A 16,501-nucleotide genomic window follows, 5' to 3' on the forward strand; every position below is an offset into this window, starting at 1 on the left:
AAGCCCGATTGGTACGGGTCCAGATAATCAGTTTCCTCCAGGAACAGAGGGAGCTGATGCGCCACCACACTCTCAACAACCTTCGCCAGAAAGCGAAGGTTGGAGACTGGACGATAGTTGTTTAAAACAGCCGGGTCCAAAGCAGGCTTCTTGAGGAGGGGTCTCACCACCGCCTCCTTCAAGGCGGCAGGGAAGACACCCTCCTTCAAAGAAGCAGTTATCACTGCATGGAACCAGCCTCGTGTTCCCTCCCGAGCCGCATAAGCTAGCCAGGAGGGGCACGGATCCAACAAACAGGTGGTGGAGCTCAGTCTCCCCATGATCCTGTCCACATCATCAGGGGAAACAGGGTCGAACTCAGTCCAGATAGCGTGCTCAAGACCGCCTGATTCCTCCACATCAGACTCTGCCCAGTCAGAGTCCAAGCCGGTCCGGATCCGAGCGATTTTGTCCGTCAGATGATGACTAAACTCCTCGGCTCGTCCCTGCAAGGGATCCTCCCTCACCTCCTGGTTAAGGAGGGAGCGAGTCACCCTAAACAGGGCGGCCGGGCGATTATCTGCGGACGCGATAAGGGCGGCAAAGTAATTAGACTTCAAAGTAATTAGATTTATGCAGGGAGAGCAATCCAGAAGCTGTAAAGTTGTGTTTTCTAACTGGGGAAGATGGCTTGGATTCCAACACATATGTTTGCTAGAAAAAGCTGGGATAAAGGCATAGAGGTAAGCAAGTCTGCTGGTGTGCATGTATGAGAATAAGAGAGTGAAGAAATTAGAATACACTGAACTGAATGAGAGTGGAAAGAAGGCTGCAATGGAGAAATGAAGTTTCTTAAGATAGTCCAGACACAGAAAAAGTCATAGGAAGATCAGTTTCTTGCAGATTATGGGAGGCAAAGAAAGATTTATTTTCCAGCCTAAACTTGGCTGTAAATCAGTAGTCTGTATTTGTAGACAGGGACCCCGAAGCATGAATCTTAAAATATGCACTTTCAGAGAAACAGAGCAACAATATTTGTTTGAGGAAGGAGATCCTTTGCCCTTTTGGAAGCCATGCTTGCTTAGTACCAAACTTGGTTAACAGTGTCTGTTGAGACCATGCATTTCTTTTTCTTCTTCTCCAGTCCTTTCAAAAGTCCCCGAACAGCCTGATGCTGATGTAGACAAGGAGTCTGCCCCAGTATGTGGAAGAAATGCCAATGGTCAAATTCTGCCCAAAGAGTTCTGACATCTCTGGGGTAGATATGATCTCTCCTCTTTTGGAGTTTGCCCTCCCTCTCCTATCTCCTGTCAGTTAAAACATCTGGGGACTAGGATTGCTGTAAAATACATTATCAGTGTAACATTTAGACTTGTTTCCTATTAAGGGGCCACTTACTAAATAGTCACCTAAACTATGATGGTAATCAAAAGACCATAGATACTCAAATGCTTTTTCCTACTTGTATTCTCTTATCATAAGGGACGTGGTGGCTCAGTGGGTTAGGACGCTGAGCTTGTCGATCAGAAGGTCGGCAGTTTGGCGGGCCGAATCCCGAGTGCTGCGTAACAGAGTGAGCGCCTGTTACTCGTCCCAGCTTCTGCCAACCTAGCAGTTCGAAAGCACGTAAAAATGCAAGTAGAAAAATAGGGACCACTCCGGTGGGAAGGTAACAGCGTTCCGTGCGCCTTTGGCGTCTAGTCATGCCGGCCACATGACCACGGAGACGTCCTCAGACAAGCGCTGGCTCTTCGGCTTTGAAACGGAGATGAGCACCGGCCCCTAGAGTCAGAAACGACTAGCACGCATGTGCGGGGGAACCTTTACCTTTTATTCTCTTATCAATTCCATGAGAAACTTTTGTGAATAGAAGATATGGTAAGTATACATGTAAATAAGCCCTAGGATATGTAAACTTGACAGAAGGAACCTCAGTGAAAGATGGAAACTGAAACTGCCATTGACATCTGCTTCTATGAAATGCCACATTTCAAATTTGCTCTGATTTGGGGGCAGGCGATTTGCCAGGACGCAGACTAACTTCCCATCAGTTTTCAGTGAAGTTGTGCTGTTGGGCAGCTACAAGCATTGCTTGCTTACAAAAGACTCCTGTACATGCTCATCTGGAACTAATGGCTGTCGTTAGGATAATACCCAAGAGACGATAATGCCTTGGAGTAATAGAATCTCTTCCTGTTGCAAAATCAATGCAACTCTCCTTCACTAAGGCAAATCCAGTGATACTCACGAAACATTTATCTTAATTATTTATTTACTGGACTCTCTTTGGCATGTTGACACAAATCAATGCTGACATATAGATCACAGGAAACAGTTGGAGAATTTTCTGTTGATTATATATCTGTGCAAGTCAGTTGATGCATTATTAGGACAGATTTGTCTAGTGTTTGTAAACAGAAGATTAGCTCAAGGACTGCCAGGTTGCCATCCTTTTAAAGAATTCAGTTCAGAACAAGGAACAGGCTATTTAGTGTTGATTCACATGGCAGATTAGAGCAGTGGCTCCCAACCTTTTCTATAACCCTCACCCCTAGAACGCTTCTGATATACTTGAAAAAGTTTGAAATATCAGCAACAAATTATGCATATACACTACAATTTTGAAAACCCAAGTTTTTGCCCCCCCGTTTGGGAACCCCTGGCTTAGAGTAAGAAGATTGGACACTTTCAAAGAGTAGTCTGAAGTTTACTTAAGGTAAGCAGGTCATGTGAGTTCCAGCTATCCAAAAAAAAAACAAACCAAAACATGGGACATCCATAGCTATGACATGGCCAACAGTGAAATCCCCTCATGACCCCTTTCCCAGCAGAAGTCTGGACTCTGAGCAGGAAAAAAAACACAAGTCAACCATCTAATCAGGCAAATGTGCTGATAATCAGCTACTAACAGAAAGAAGCCAGCAGGACAGCTCAATTAAAGATATAAGTGTTCATCAATGCACACTCAAGGAAAGTCTTTCCATTCCGACTTTTGACTTTTAATTATTCCTTTTCACCCTGAATTTTGTGTCTGTTTGCAAAGTGTGTGTGTGTGGGGTCCTTCTTGCTGAATGGCTTTAACATTCAAGTTACTAGCTGGATATTTCAAATGGGTGATCAAAGACCAAAAGAGCCTGTTTGTGGGGCTGCAAATGCCAGAATTACCTCTAGGCAAAAGCAACTACTATACTTCCTGCAACATATTCTTGAAAGCAGTACTTATTCATCTGTATTGCAAAAGAAACCTTCTTATCTCTTGACATATATACATTAGTGCAAGTAGCTGTCTTCCTTGGCTATCCTGCAGCTTCAGGTACCATGGAAAACATTGGTGGTCTTTAGTAGTGAAAAACACTCAACTACCAACCCAGTCAGTTCGTGTATTTTCAGTGGAAATGGTATACCATTTTACTAGTCTAATTAGCTGCTAAATTATCTTAGACTTAGACCAATCCTGGGCCCTATTCCCTTTGGCCTACCAACAGTTCTTCTTAGTTTTAGTATGCCATACTCTCCTACTACTAAAAGAATATAAAATGCTAAGATTCTAAACTAAACTATTTGGTCTAAGAAATGGGGCACAGATAATAATCTGTATCTCCCTATGCTTCTCCAATGACTTTACTTTTTAATTTGCATAATTTTAGTGGACTTGCTAAGTGTCTGCACTCAGGCAACAGATACTGGCTCAAATGTGACCCTTAGTGATTTAAAAGAAACCTGACATGAGAATACAATCTTCTGTATATTCACCATGTACTACACACGGTCTATTTCACATGGTATGAATTATTATGGGGATTATATGCAAGTAGAATAAAAAATTTAAAGGACTGAATGAATGGTATGAATTAAACAGACCTGCTTTCTAAACGCAGTATAAAAATCCACAATTGCTATTGATCCCAGTCTTACAGTGGAGAGGTTCTTATCTCAGGAAATGTATTTATTTACAGAGACTATTAAACTTATAGAAAATGGCAAGAGAAAAAGAATGAAGTCAAAGGAAGAGGTTCCAAGGAGCAAAGGTAATATTTTGCCATTCTAAATTAAAATATCCAGGTGGAAGTAGCATTAATCCACCAATTATCATCCCTTGCCAGATTCTATTGCTACTTCAGTTACAAGCAGCATAGGGTCATAGCTTAAAATGTGACCCTTGCTTAATTTGTTTTCCATGGATTGAATCTGACTTCCTGCTATTTTTTTCACTAGGGACAGATGCTTATCATGAATTTGGTACTATTTGAATCATGTTTTGTACCTTTCTCCCATTAAACAATTGCAAATTAATCATTTGTTGGGCAACTGATTTATTTTAACCGCTTTTTACATTATTATTGAAAAATTCTCCCTTACAAGTTAGGGAGAATTTTGACATGCCCAAGGCTGCCAGCGAATTGTTATAGTGCAGTTTATGCCTTATAAACAGTGCCAGTTTTCCCCAAGCACGAACTAAGGAAGATGATAAAATACAGGGCAACTCTTCAATGTATAAATTACTAGAATTTTTCACTTTTTTCATTTCAGCCTCCTTGCTCAGGGTTTCTATCAATAAATCTTTTTTTATCCTGCATTTTTAATATCCTTTGCTTTGTCTGCTTTGCATACTTGATATCCTCACAGCAATTCTACAGTTTAAGTATTAACTGCATGTTTACATAGAACCATGTAATCTGCTCTTCAGATATACCTAAAGGTTTAAGTTTTTTAAATTATTGATAATGTAGAAGAATTATGCTTCTTTAGTACAACATTCCCAGTCTAGTGCCCTCTGGATGTTTGGGGGTCAACATTTCCACAATCTTGAAAAATAGCCATAGATAATGTTGATTTATGGGTTTTATAGACCAACACATACGAAGAGCCTCAGGTTTGGAAAGATTATACTAGAATGTTATTAAACTGAAGGAAATAGCCTCCTTGCATCTCAAATTGCATAAAAGAATTATTTCATTTGAATTAATATTGCCTATTAAACAAATATTGCATATAGAAGATGGAGACAATTCTTCTGCAAAATATAATAGAAATTGAAGAAAATCAGGCAGTGTACCTAAACACAACTGTAACCTGTTTTTATAATACCAAATGCTGAGAATATGGAAAGTTCGTTTTTTTAACTTTAAAAAAAAAATAAGAGATGCATTCTGGGAAAAAGTATAAAGGTAGACTCTTGCTGTTGCATAGTTTTCATGTAGGAGAAATAAGAAAAATATCGGTAAATTTAAATTCAGTAAATAGTTGTGAATTAAAAGATATTAACTAAATCACTTTTCTCTTCTACAACTCCTACAATTTTGATACTATCTGTTCACAAGAGTTGCCAGTTCTTTAGTAATGTTGGCCTTTCTACACATCAGGTTTTTCCTAAGAACCTGGGATGTTGTAATGTATTAGTATGCTGTACAGTATAAGTAGATCCAAGCAGTGTGGCTTTTTTGCAATTGATTGATGGAAATTTTGTCAAAGTGCAGATTTTCTAAATGTCGTCTGCGATCTTCTGACATAGCAGTGTACCAATAACCACTGGGACTACCGCAGCAGGTTTACGCCATAATCTATTTCAATTTTCAGCTCTTGTTAGTTTGTGATCCTCTTCAATTCTTTGTCTTCTACTATCCCCTGGTACTGCCATATCAATTATCCACATTTTCTTCTTTTCAATCATTTGTATCTGATGTGTTATGAGGCAAGACATTATCAGTCTGTATTTGGAAATTCCACAAAATTTTAAACTGCTCATTTTCAACTTTATTCAGCTCTATGTTCCCGCCAATTTTACTTTACTAGTACATAATTTTTATAGATGTTCCAATGAATCAGTTTGGTGACTATATTTTTGTTTACAATCAGTTTGTGCAATCTTCTTGCATGAGATGAATATATGATCTTCTGCTTCTTTGCAGAATCAGTATTTTGAATTATTTGATCATTTTTCAATTCTGGTCTTGATTGCTTAGTTTGAATAGGTTGCTCCTAAACAGTCAAAATATATTTTAATGGTCCAAGTTCTTTTTTAAAATGATCTAGTTGTAAGGTATTGCCAAGTTTTATCTTTATCCACATTCTCCTAAATCTTTTGTACAAATTGGCTATGCAATGCCTTTTCTTGCTATTATTTATTATTTACAGAGATAAGATGCTACATGAAATGTTTGCAACTTACTGAATGAATAAATGAATATAAGACCACATATTCCTGATTATACTATATTCTGAACCACTATTTATTCTATTAAATGCCTGCCTGCCTGCCTGCCTGCCTATCTATCTATCTATCATCTCTTAGCCAAAGGTATTAGACCTTAGACTTTTTCATTCAGTTACATACAAATTTATTAAGCATGTTTCCTGTAAGTGAATATTATATGTGTACATACTGTATATTCTGTTGAGGATTAGGAAAATATTACCCATTATGAAGCATTTTCCATTTTTTTCCTTAAATATCTCACAGGATAATTATAGTAACTGATGTTGTAGTGCCAAAATCAGTTATCAGTTTCTATGTTGATTTGGAAAAGCGTTCAGATGCTTTTTGTTTCTGCCCAGTATGTTTATGTACATGTGCATGGGCCTGTTTTCTGGACACATTTAATCCAGTAAGCCAGTACTCAAACAAATCTCCTTAGTAGTGGTTACAGGAGAATACAATTAAATTAATGAACTGGGTCAAAAGTCACCACCCACTTTCTTCAGAAACAGCTTGGAGCCTTGCCCGCAGCACTTCCTGGAATTCTTTCACCAGAAAAATATTGCAAAGGCATCATTAGCCCTACTCTACTGGCTAGGCATGCCTAAATTGGTGTGGCTTGACCGCTGGGGCCAGGGTCTGAGAGGTGTGTTCTTGACAGTGAATTCAGTAATAAAGAGGGTTGTTTTTACAGCTGCTCTTTCTATTTTGTTCTTGGAACACTAGGTAGTGGATCAATATGTGGCAATTAACTGGGTTTTGATGTTTCCCTAATAGGACTGATTGGATAGAATTATTTGAATCCTATGCAAAATGTGGGCTGCTTTGGGCTAAATCAAAACTCCTGGGACTTTGGAAATCAATTCAGGGGATCAGTTGCTTCCTTTCTAGATGTTCCCACCATTATTTATAAACACACACATCCCTACTACCTAACACCTACTGGAATTTCTAGTAAAACGTAATCTATTTAATCAGTCTTCAAAATATGTGTGGAATGGTGCAAACACCCTGTATTTTTTATAAAGAAATAACACTGCACACCTACTTATACACACAGAGGGATGCTGGGTTTCATCTGTAATAATTTGGATGTTAGCATCTGAAATTCTATAAATGTTAATAGAATGACTCATTAGAAATCTATGCTGGTAAATTGCTTATCTTATCTTTGGAATTCTGGAAAACATTTCATCAGTCAACTTCTGTAAAAAAAACTGTGGTCAAGAATTCTCATAGGGATTCCTCCTTTTACTGAGTAAAACTTAATCAACTAAGAGAAGCTCATCTGCCAGATTTTTCCATGATCAGATTTTCAGGAAGAGATGAAGTCATGACAAGATTAGCAGAAGAATTCCAATGAGGCTGACTTCAGCCAAAGATGGCAAATGTTCCTAATGTTGATGACAAAGACACTTGTTATTATCAGAAAATGCCATCATACTTGCAGATAACCTTGCATTAAAGACCGAGTTGGATCCAATACAGCATTATTTGAATTTCTACAAAACAGGAGGAAGATTCAGCTTCATGCTTGTACTTACCGGTACTTTCCCATTCCACTATATATCCGTATTATAATTTTAAAATATTTCTCTAAAAAGACTATTTTTATATATAATTCCCTGCCAACTCCTAATTGTCTTCAAATAATAATATAGAGCTGGATGACTGTAAAGATGTAGCTGTCTCTCACCAACATGGTAACATAGCACAAGAGCTATTATATGCTAGATATTCTTTGAAATCCATAAGAAATACTAAGAATACCGGCTACACTGTATACAGACTGGGAATAGAGGCTGGAATTGAAATGGCAGAGGATCATGTGATTTTCATTTCCTTTTGCCCAAAGGCACAATCATTTTGCACCCTTAGACACAATCACTTCTAATCAGGAATTCTGCACCAGATCCATTGTCACAAATGGCCAGGCTTGATGATGCTAATGGAAATTAGAATTCAAGATATCTAAACATGTTGCCATACTGGGCTAATACATGGTGTATATGATGAAAGGACCTATATTGAGCTCTTTTGTGCAAGGCCAGATTAGCATAATAGTAGTGGAATCACAGAATTTAAAGATTAGAAATCTATGGAGATTTTCAATCTTCCAGGTTGTGATTGTCCCAAAGGTGTTTTTCAAAAGGCAACTGAATTTTCTTGGTTTTTTCCTTGAAAACATTTTGCTTCTCATCCAAGAAGCTTCTTCATTTCTTCTTTAGATGGTGGATTTACATCCAGAAATATTTCAGTGAGCATAAGTGCTCACTGGGATAAGCAAAATGTCTAACATCTAAATTCCTATTCATGAACAAAATGGTATCTTCATCTGAGAGTCATTTGTACTCACTCAGTCAGGTACATTCTTTTTATAAATACTGGGCTATCCTTGATTTTTTCAAGATATAAATTTTACAACAAATAGAATGATTATGAAAATGAAGCCAAATAAACTATATTAGTATTCTAATCTCACATCATCTCCCACATTCATAATAGTTTAGCAAAATGAGTTAATAAATGCAGAATCCTATCTTCAGAACATTTTATATCTGGCTTATTCATCCCAAAATCAATCTCTTTCCCTCCCATTTTCTTTTTTCTTTAACAAGGGATGTGCTCCTTATTTCTTACATGAAAATAATCTGTCAGTTTCACTAGTATTTATAGAGTTTCACTTTCAGATTACTGTAATAATTGGCTTCCAAGTAAGTAGTGATGTTTGTTTTTAAAACAGCTGTTCCTCTTCAACTTCATTGGAAAATGAAATCTTGCACAATAGCTTTTTAAATTATCTGTGCAAACTCCTCTGAATAGTAAACTCAATGTCAAGCTTACATTTACAACTTGCCTTCAACATTTGCAGGTTTTTATCTTTGTACTACAATGCCCATATTGATCTAAGAACAAGACAAAAATAGCAAAAAAAACTCCACTTACTGGCAACAGTATCTGCAGATGAAAATAGTCAACTAAAGGGGCTTTGTTAAATTGCTGTAATTGCAAAATATTGTATAGTATCCAAATAAATTCTAATTAAAATTAATGTAGTACAGTGTGGAATATAGGGATTTATGAGCTTAGTTATACTTGCTCAAATAAAGAGTCATCACAATGTAGTTTTTGTAAATAGTTAGGAATGTTGTTATACTAGTTCTCCAAAATTAAAAACTAAGTAGTTATTAGAGGAGCTTCTGTTGACAATGTCCATTCTCATTATCTAAGGAAAGAGTTATACCTCTCCATTGGAACCTAAAGGTAGCAGCAAATTAATGTAAAAAAGCATATTGTGTAGATTCACATAACAAAAATCATGGCCCAATTGGATGCTGATCACATTCATTCTATTTTTAAAAATGTTATGATTTAGAACTATTTATTTCAAAAAAACTACACCATCTGAGCTGGGAGACTATCCTGTGTACCTGAGAAGTTACTTAAGGACCCTTCATAAACAAGATTAGTCAGCCAACTATTATTTTTGTAGAATTCACAGAATTGGTGCCGGAAGCTGAGTCTTTTGCTGACTTGGTTCAACTAGAAACCAATTGGCCACATAAGCATCCAGGATTTTATAGTGGTTTTGTTCTGGTCGTTTTATGTTTTCATTATTACATCTATTTCCCTTTAAATCAATCTCTGTACTTTCCTATAAAGCATAAAGCACGACTCCAGCGAAATCTTGTGCGAATGGCTGACAAGATGCCTATTAAGTTTGATGGATAAACTAATAGCAATCTAGCTTGTTGGACCGGTTTTATCCCTTATGGTGGAAAGGACTGGCGTTCGATTTAATTCCAATTTTATCGGGGGGTTTTTAAGTTTCTTGCACCTAATGGCATTTACTCCGAAGAAAGCAGAATGTTGCAGTTGGAAGTTCTGAACAGGATTCCCCCCCCATCAGAAGCCATGAGTCATTAGGAGTCTTCAAGCCGAGTCGGCGTGGGTGTATCTGCAGCCGTTTCAGGGAGCTCCCCGCCATACGTACGTGTGGCGGGGAGCTCCCTGCCTAAACACGACTTGCACGGTAGGCAGCGGCGAGGAAGAGAACGATATATGCACCCACTGAATGTTATCCCTCATGTTCCGGCAATGACACAATGGCGAGGGGAAAAAAACCGGGCAACCATGAATGCATTTTCCTTACATAACAAACAAACAAAAAAGGCAATCCTGCCAGGACTCCCTCTCCCCGCTGCTTTCTCCCTTTTCCCGCCAAGGCTCTCAGCCCTTCCCAGCCCCCTCCTCCCGGTCTCCAGCTTCTCATTCTTGTCCCTCCGCCTCCCCCCACCTCTTTCTCCCCTTCTTTGGCGCCGTTTTCTTCCCGCCACGTCGAGCCTCCTCAGCAGTCCATTCTGACGAAGAGGCCCGGCGCGGGCTGCCAGCTGCAGCAGAGATTGGCCGAAGCAGCACCAGTGGGCGGAGTCTTCCCAGACTGGAGACCTGCCCGCCGGCTCTCCCCGGCTCCACCCTAGCTCTGCTCCCTCCCACTTTTACTACAGGCGGCTGAAGCCGGGCCCGCCGCGCCACACGGGAGGGAGCAGGCTGGCCCGGCACGACCCCGCCCGCAGCTCCCGCCCGTGCCTGGGAGACGGCAGTTGTGCCGTCGCCGCTGCCTCCTCCTCCTCTTCCTCCTCCGAGACATTGCCGCTGCCGCCAGCCCCGGCCTGCCTGGAACACGCGGACGGGGCGGGGATGTTGCTCTCTAAGATCAATTCACTGGCCCACCTATGCTCGACGCCCGGCGGGGATCTGCACCCCGTCAAGCCGCTGCCAGGTCAGCTGAAAGAGGACGGAAAGAAAGAGGTGGGGGGGGGATGTGGGAGGCTAGAACCACCAGTCGGGAATGGTCGATGGATGGATGGATGACCTGGAAGCACCTTGGTTTAATGAGGCAGTGGCTGGATTGGGGTTGGCTGGTGTATTTTTTTGCTTTGTTTTGTTTTGAGAGAGGGGCCAAGGAAACGGTCTGACAGGGTTTAAATGATCTTTCCTTCCTGCTCTTTGTAGGAAAGGAAAAGGAATCCCTGGAGAAGCTGTATCAAGTGGGCCCCCTGCTCGGCAGTGGAGGCTTTGGTTCTGTCTACTCAGGCACCAGGCTGGCTGATGGAGCTCCGGTGAGTGATGGGTTTCTAGTAGCGTGCGCCCTCTCGCAGCCTCCATCATTCCCTATTGTTTTTGCCCTTCCCGCCTCCCCAGCACACGCGTATAGTCTACTTTTCTTTAGCGTTGGCTATCAATTAATTTTTATTTCTTTTTCCCCCCCCTCCCCCCTGTATTTGAAGGTGGCCATCAAGCATGTGTCCCGGGACCGGGTTTCTGAATGGGGAGAACTGGTAAGTTGCCGGAGAAGGGAGGAAGGAATGTTTGGAGTTTGTTACTGTAGAAAAGATCTTCAGGCAGTATTGGATGTTGAGGTTCAGCTTGTTTTCTTGCTGGCGAATCATTCTTTCCTCACCCCTTTTCCCATTCTTTATGCAGCCTGGTGGAACAAGGGTCCCCATGGAGATTTTGCTCCTGAAAAAGGTTGGCTCTGGATTTCAAGGGGTGATCCGGCTGCTGGATTGGTTTGAAAGACCAGACAGTTTCATTTTGGTTTTGGAAAGGCCAGATCCTGTTCAAGATTTATTTGACTTCATCACAGAACGAGGTGCTCTTCCTGAGGATTTAGCCCGTAGTTTTTTTCGTCAGGTGTTGGAAGCAGTTCGACATTGCCACAGTTGTGGTGTCCTGCACCGCGATATCAAAGATGAGAATATCTTGATTGACTTGAGCACTGGAGAGCTCAAACTTATAGACTTTGGATCTGGAGCACTGCTCAAGGACACAGTGTACACAGACTTTGATGGTGAGTGTTCCTACTTTTCATTCAAAACTGAGCCAGGAAGTTTCATTTCTGAAACATAGTGTTCCCTATGTTGTCTTTTAGGTAACTTCACGGCAATAGAACAAGTTCTTCCTGTGATTTTAACAATTTGTTTTTCCTCTGAAGTATATTTGATTCTCATAATCCATTCCCTACATAAAATTGCTCTTGCCCAGAAAACTTAATGCCCGTTTGTGGTTAACCTTTACTGCTAATGAGATTTTTTTTCTATTAAATCCAATGGGCTCACAATCTTACTTAAAAATGTGACCATAGGAAAGGAAATGCCTTGGGGGGAAAAAATCTATTGCAGATTGTTTTCAAGTTACGATTACTAATTCACCTGCTAGATACAATGGATGTATGCTAAGCTGCATGTAAAATATTCCTGCAATAGTCTTTATATTTTAATGGTACATTAATTACAAGTCCAAAATAAAAGAATAGACGTCATGCAATTTTTTCTGTGTAGCAAGACTGAAGAGAAGCTTTTGTATTTTGTCCTTTCCTGTGATGTATGAATATGAAGCCTAGGGGAAAAGGTTACTGTTAAAAGCTGTATTTGCAGACTCACTAAATTAATCATTGTAATAGGGAAGCTGAATGCTGTGAAATTTAATCTACGGTAGAAGTGATCACTTTAAAGTAACCTCACATTAAGGCTAGAAATGCAAATAAATGTCTTTTGAAAGCAAGTTTGTAGTGATGGAGATTTAAGCATTAATATTAGAATAGAAATACGATCTGCTTGTGCATTCAAACCGTTCCCATAAAACAAAACAAACTGCGTTGCTAACAGACTCATGAAAGACTCAAGAGCCGTTTACTTCAAAAATCACTGCTGGCTTGCAGCTTGTTTGTGTTTTTTGGTCTTGGTTCCCAAATGGCACACGCTGCCTTGAATTTTTTGTTTTGTTTTTAATTTAACGGTTAACAACCAGGAAAGGGTTTGTTGACTTCTTTCAGGCCCTTTCCCAAGCTTCTAGTGCCCCCTTGTGGATTATGAGGTATCTTTTTACAACTTAAAGTTTGTAAACAACAATCACGTGGATGGAAACCAGGCAAGCAGCTCTGACCTCAGTATCCTTGCTTCCTGCCAGGAGAGGGAGGAGGAGGGAGAGATCAAGCACTACAACAAAGACATCTTAGACAAGAGGTTTCTGGCATTCCATTTACAAGCTGCAATCTAAGTTTCTTTAAAAGGAACTTTTATACCATTTGCCTATATCTTAAAGATGAAATACAGACTAATCTTTTCATGGTTGGAACTTATATCTTTTTTAATTTCTGTGCCTTTTGATTAGTGTCCATGGAGACTGTCTAAATTTATACCTATACATCTAACTATAAGATTTAAGAGTACTTGTTGCTGAATTCTGTAGTTTCTTTAATTTTCTTGATCTGTCATCTGTTTTCAGGCACTCGTGTTTATAGTCCTCCAGAATGGATCAGATATCATAGATATCATGGCAGATCTGCTGCTGTCTGGTCACTTGGGGTATTACTCTATGATATGGTGTGTGGGGATATTCCTTTTGAGCATGATGAAGAGATTATAAAAGGCCAGGTCTATTTTCGTCAAAGGATTTCTTCAGGTAAGTGTTTATTTGGTTTATCTGGAATGCTGATCACAAATAACTTGTTTAGTATATTCGATAAGCAGTAAGCAATAATATGCAAGTTCCACTATCACATAAAGCAACATTTTAGAATCTGAGTTTTTGATGACTGCTTTTAGCCAAGGCTTAGAAGCTAGCATTCCTGAAAACCCAATCTAAGAAATTTTGATTTTATATAACCTTGGCAAAGGTGAATTGATGTTTTGGCTTCAACAGTTTCAGCTGTGTAAAGCAATCTCATTTTATTAAATAACCTATGGAGATTTTGCAGCAGCATTTATAATGTTCCACTTTGTAGATGTTCTTCATCAGTGGACCTTTGCTAATTTTATACTTTCTTTTGTAGATTGTCAGCATCTCATTAAGTGGTGTTTGGCTCTAAGGCCTTCTGACAGGCCATCCTTTGAAGATCTTCTGAATCATTCTTGGATGCAAGATGTTCTCCTGCCTCAGGAAACAGCTGAGATCCACTTGCACAGTCTAATTCAAGAATCTAGCAAATAGTCTGTCTCATCCTTCTGAGGAGCAAAACAAAATTTTGCCGTATTTGATCTAGTGGAGTGAAGACTTTTATAGAAATGTGACTCATCTTTTTCCAGACACAGGCTGCCTGGTGACTTTCTAAGTCTGAAGAAACCCATCTCTTGGAGGAGAGTGGACTTGCTGTTTGGGAGTCTGACTTATAAATCTTCTCACCACTAGATGAATTGGACAAGCTGAATCCTAGAATATGAAATGAGTGGTGCAAAGAACTAGAGGAGATGTTTCATACAAGAGAAGGGAGGGAGTTAGTGATTTGGACCGGCTACCTGCCTTCACTGTGTTGCTATTACCATGTTCTGAGTGCCTTCAAATGCAAACTGAGCTGTGCTGGGGGGAAATACTTGAACATTTCTTCACCGCTGCTTTCTCACAGATTTACCTGTCTTATAATTTATTTCAGTTTCAAAAGAACTACTTCAGAATGAGGGAGATAATATTAGCAACCCTAATTGCTGTCCAGTATAAACTCTGTGTTTGCTTTTGCTGCCTTTTGAACATGAAGGCATCCTCTAGTGCACAAACAATGCAACTGTAAACTGTAAATTTGTACAGAATACAAGAACAAAAATTGGTGTACAGAAGATTGTAGTTATAATATTTTTACTTCAGTGTTTTTAATTTATTTCTAGGGTTTTAAAAACTGAATATCCTAACTGGCAGGATTTTATTTATTTTATTTATAAATCATGCAAATTCTTGGCACACACCTCACTGCTATAGCTGTTGACCTGTTCTGCTATGTTGCTCCTACTTTTTCATATTCTCAGAAATCCTATTTGGTTATCTTCTGCTTTTTTCTTTGGTATCTTGCTTTTGTATGGAACAGCTGACTGCCTTTCCCATCACCTGTAAATATTTCCAACTGTTGCTGTTCAGCCTCTCCACATATTTGAGACTTGTTTTTACTAGTGTTGATGGGAGGATATGTATAGATAGCATGTGTATATAGTGCTGTACTTTAAAAGGGAGCAAGATGCCCTGGACTTCAACACTGTCAAACTTGTTTTAAGTATTTTTGGTGTGTAGTCTGCTGTTTTTTAAAAAAAATAGCTAATATTGTACAGGGAATTCAGAAATGCTATTTTTTTAATACATGCTGTTTTAAATAAAAATTGAATCACTTGATTTAATCAGTCTACTGGATATTTAATGGTCATATGTCTCACATTCAGTTGTTTAAAAACACTTAACTGTACAGTACAGTAAATCACTCATTCCTCTGTCTATAAACTCAGCAAAAATAATTGCTTATGATGATAATGCAGATATAAATTGCCTTGGTACAATATTTAGTTTCTACTGCAATATCTCACCCTATACATGAAATCAAACCTGATATCTAATTTAAAGTTCTGCAGTAGTTTTTTGAGTTTAAGATTGACATTATAGAGCTTATGGATTTTTCTTCTCTTTGTATAGAATTTTGACCCTGAATGGTCAACATCCCAAGTGGCAGCAGGAATAATAGCATGTAAGAAAGGCCTTGGACAGCCCAATAGAATACTACCAGACAGTAATTTAGATAGAAGTTAATTTCTTCAATTTATCTGCTGCTCAGTTCTGAAAAGATAATGTTTTCCAGTAGTCAAATCAACAGGGAAAATGTACCCAAAGCCTAATGACAATTTATTATACATTCTTGTTTATGATAAATGGATTGTTTTATAATAAATGAATTATCTTACAAATGGGCATTCGAATAAAAGTCCTGTGTTATTAGCACTGGGTCTCATTAAACAATGGGGTTAAAGTTTGTTGTGAAACTTGCCTAAATTACTAAGTAGTAATATATTTAACAAAGTCTTTGGGATATGTTATTTTTTTAAAAAAAACTGGGAATTTTTCATCTTCATTATTTGAAACTGCTCTCTTGCTATTTGTTCTAAAACATCAGGAATTTTCTTGATTATGGATGTTGGTTGTGGTTGTTCTTCATGCTATCATTTTGTTCCCCATCTTTATTCATGCAAATTCACAAAAATCATTGGCAGCATTTACATTCCAACTACTTTAAAGAGTATAAATTTCTAAAAATGGACAGGACTAGAATAGCTTGGAAAAATATGCTTTTTCTTTGCTGGGTTAACTCATTGGCCAGTTACATTACATTAAAACTTTACAGGAAGCAGTTATTTATTTTCTAAATAGTAATCAAAACACAACTTTTTCAATTTCTTGTTTTCCCAGTTGTATTTGGGTGCTTTAATGTACAACTTAGTATTACTTTAAATGACTTCTAGTTCTAAGAACTGCACATTGGTTTTATTTAGAAATGTTCTTAATATGTGCTAT

General features: G+C 38.8%; 1 protein-coding gene across 2 annotated transcripts; it reads left to right on the plus strand.

The window, feature by feature from the left end:
* Nucleotides 1-10,730: 10,730 nt before the first annotated feature.
* PIM1 (Pim-1 proto-oncogene, serine/threonine kinase) lies at nucleotides 10,731-15,783 on the plus strand. Of its 2 annotated transcripts, none has more exons than XM_081323673.1 (6): nucleotides 10,731-10,958; nucleotides 11,192-11,298; nucleotides 11,467-11,517; nucleotides 11,663-12,029; nucleotides 13,466-13,642; nucleotides 15,629-15,783. In XM_081323673.1, the coding sequence occupies exons 1-6, from the start codon at nucleotides 10,877-10,879 to the stop codon at nucleotides 15,634-15,636; spliced, it is 792 nt and encodes a 263-aa protein (XP_081179799.1). In that variant the 5' UTR covers nucleotides 10,731-10,876; the 3' UTR covers nucleotides 15,637-15,783. The 2 variants fall into 2 exon arrangements, with proteins under 2 accessions (XP_081179799.1, XP_081179798.1); XM_081323672.1 differs by lacking the exon at nucleotides 15,629-15,783 and adding an exon at nucleotides 14,013-15,333.
* The last annotated feature ends 718 nt before the right edge of the window (nucleotides 15,784-16,501 follow it).

Source organism: Vipera berus, assembly GCF_964194415.1.
Source record: "Vipera berus genome assembly, chromosome: 3".
NCBI classification, from domain to species: Eukaryota; Metazoa; Chordata; class Lepidosauria; order Squamata; family Viperidae; genus Vipera; species Vipera berus.

Bases quoted from the DNA above. Each gene is read 5' to 3' on its own strand.
- PIM1 (XM_081323672.1), top strand. From the start codon at position 10,877: ATGTTGCTCTCTAAGATCAATTCACTGGCCCACCTATGCTCGACGCCC. The intron at 10,959-11,191 runs GTCAGCTGAAAG...TGCTCTTTGTAG, and splicing joins CCCCGTCAAGCCGCTGCCAG to GAAAGGAAAAGGAATCCCTG. The intron at 11,518-11,662 runs GTAAGTTGCCGG...TTCTTTATGCAG, and splicing joins TTTCTGAATGGGGAGAACTG to CCTGGTGGAACAAGGGTCCC.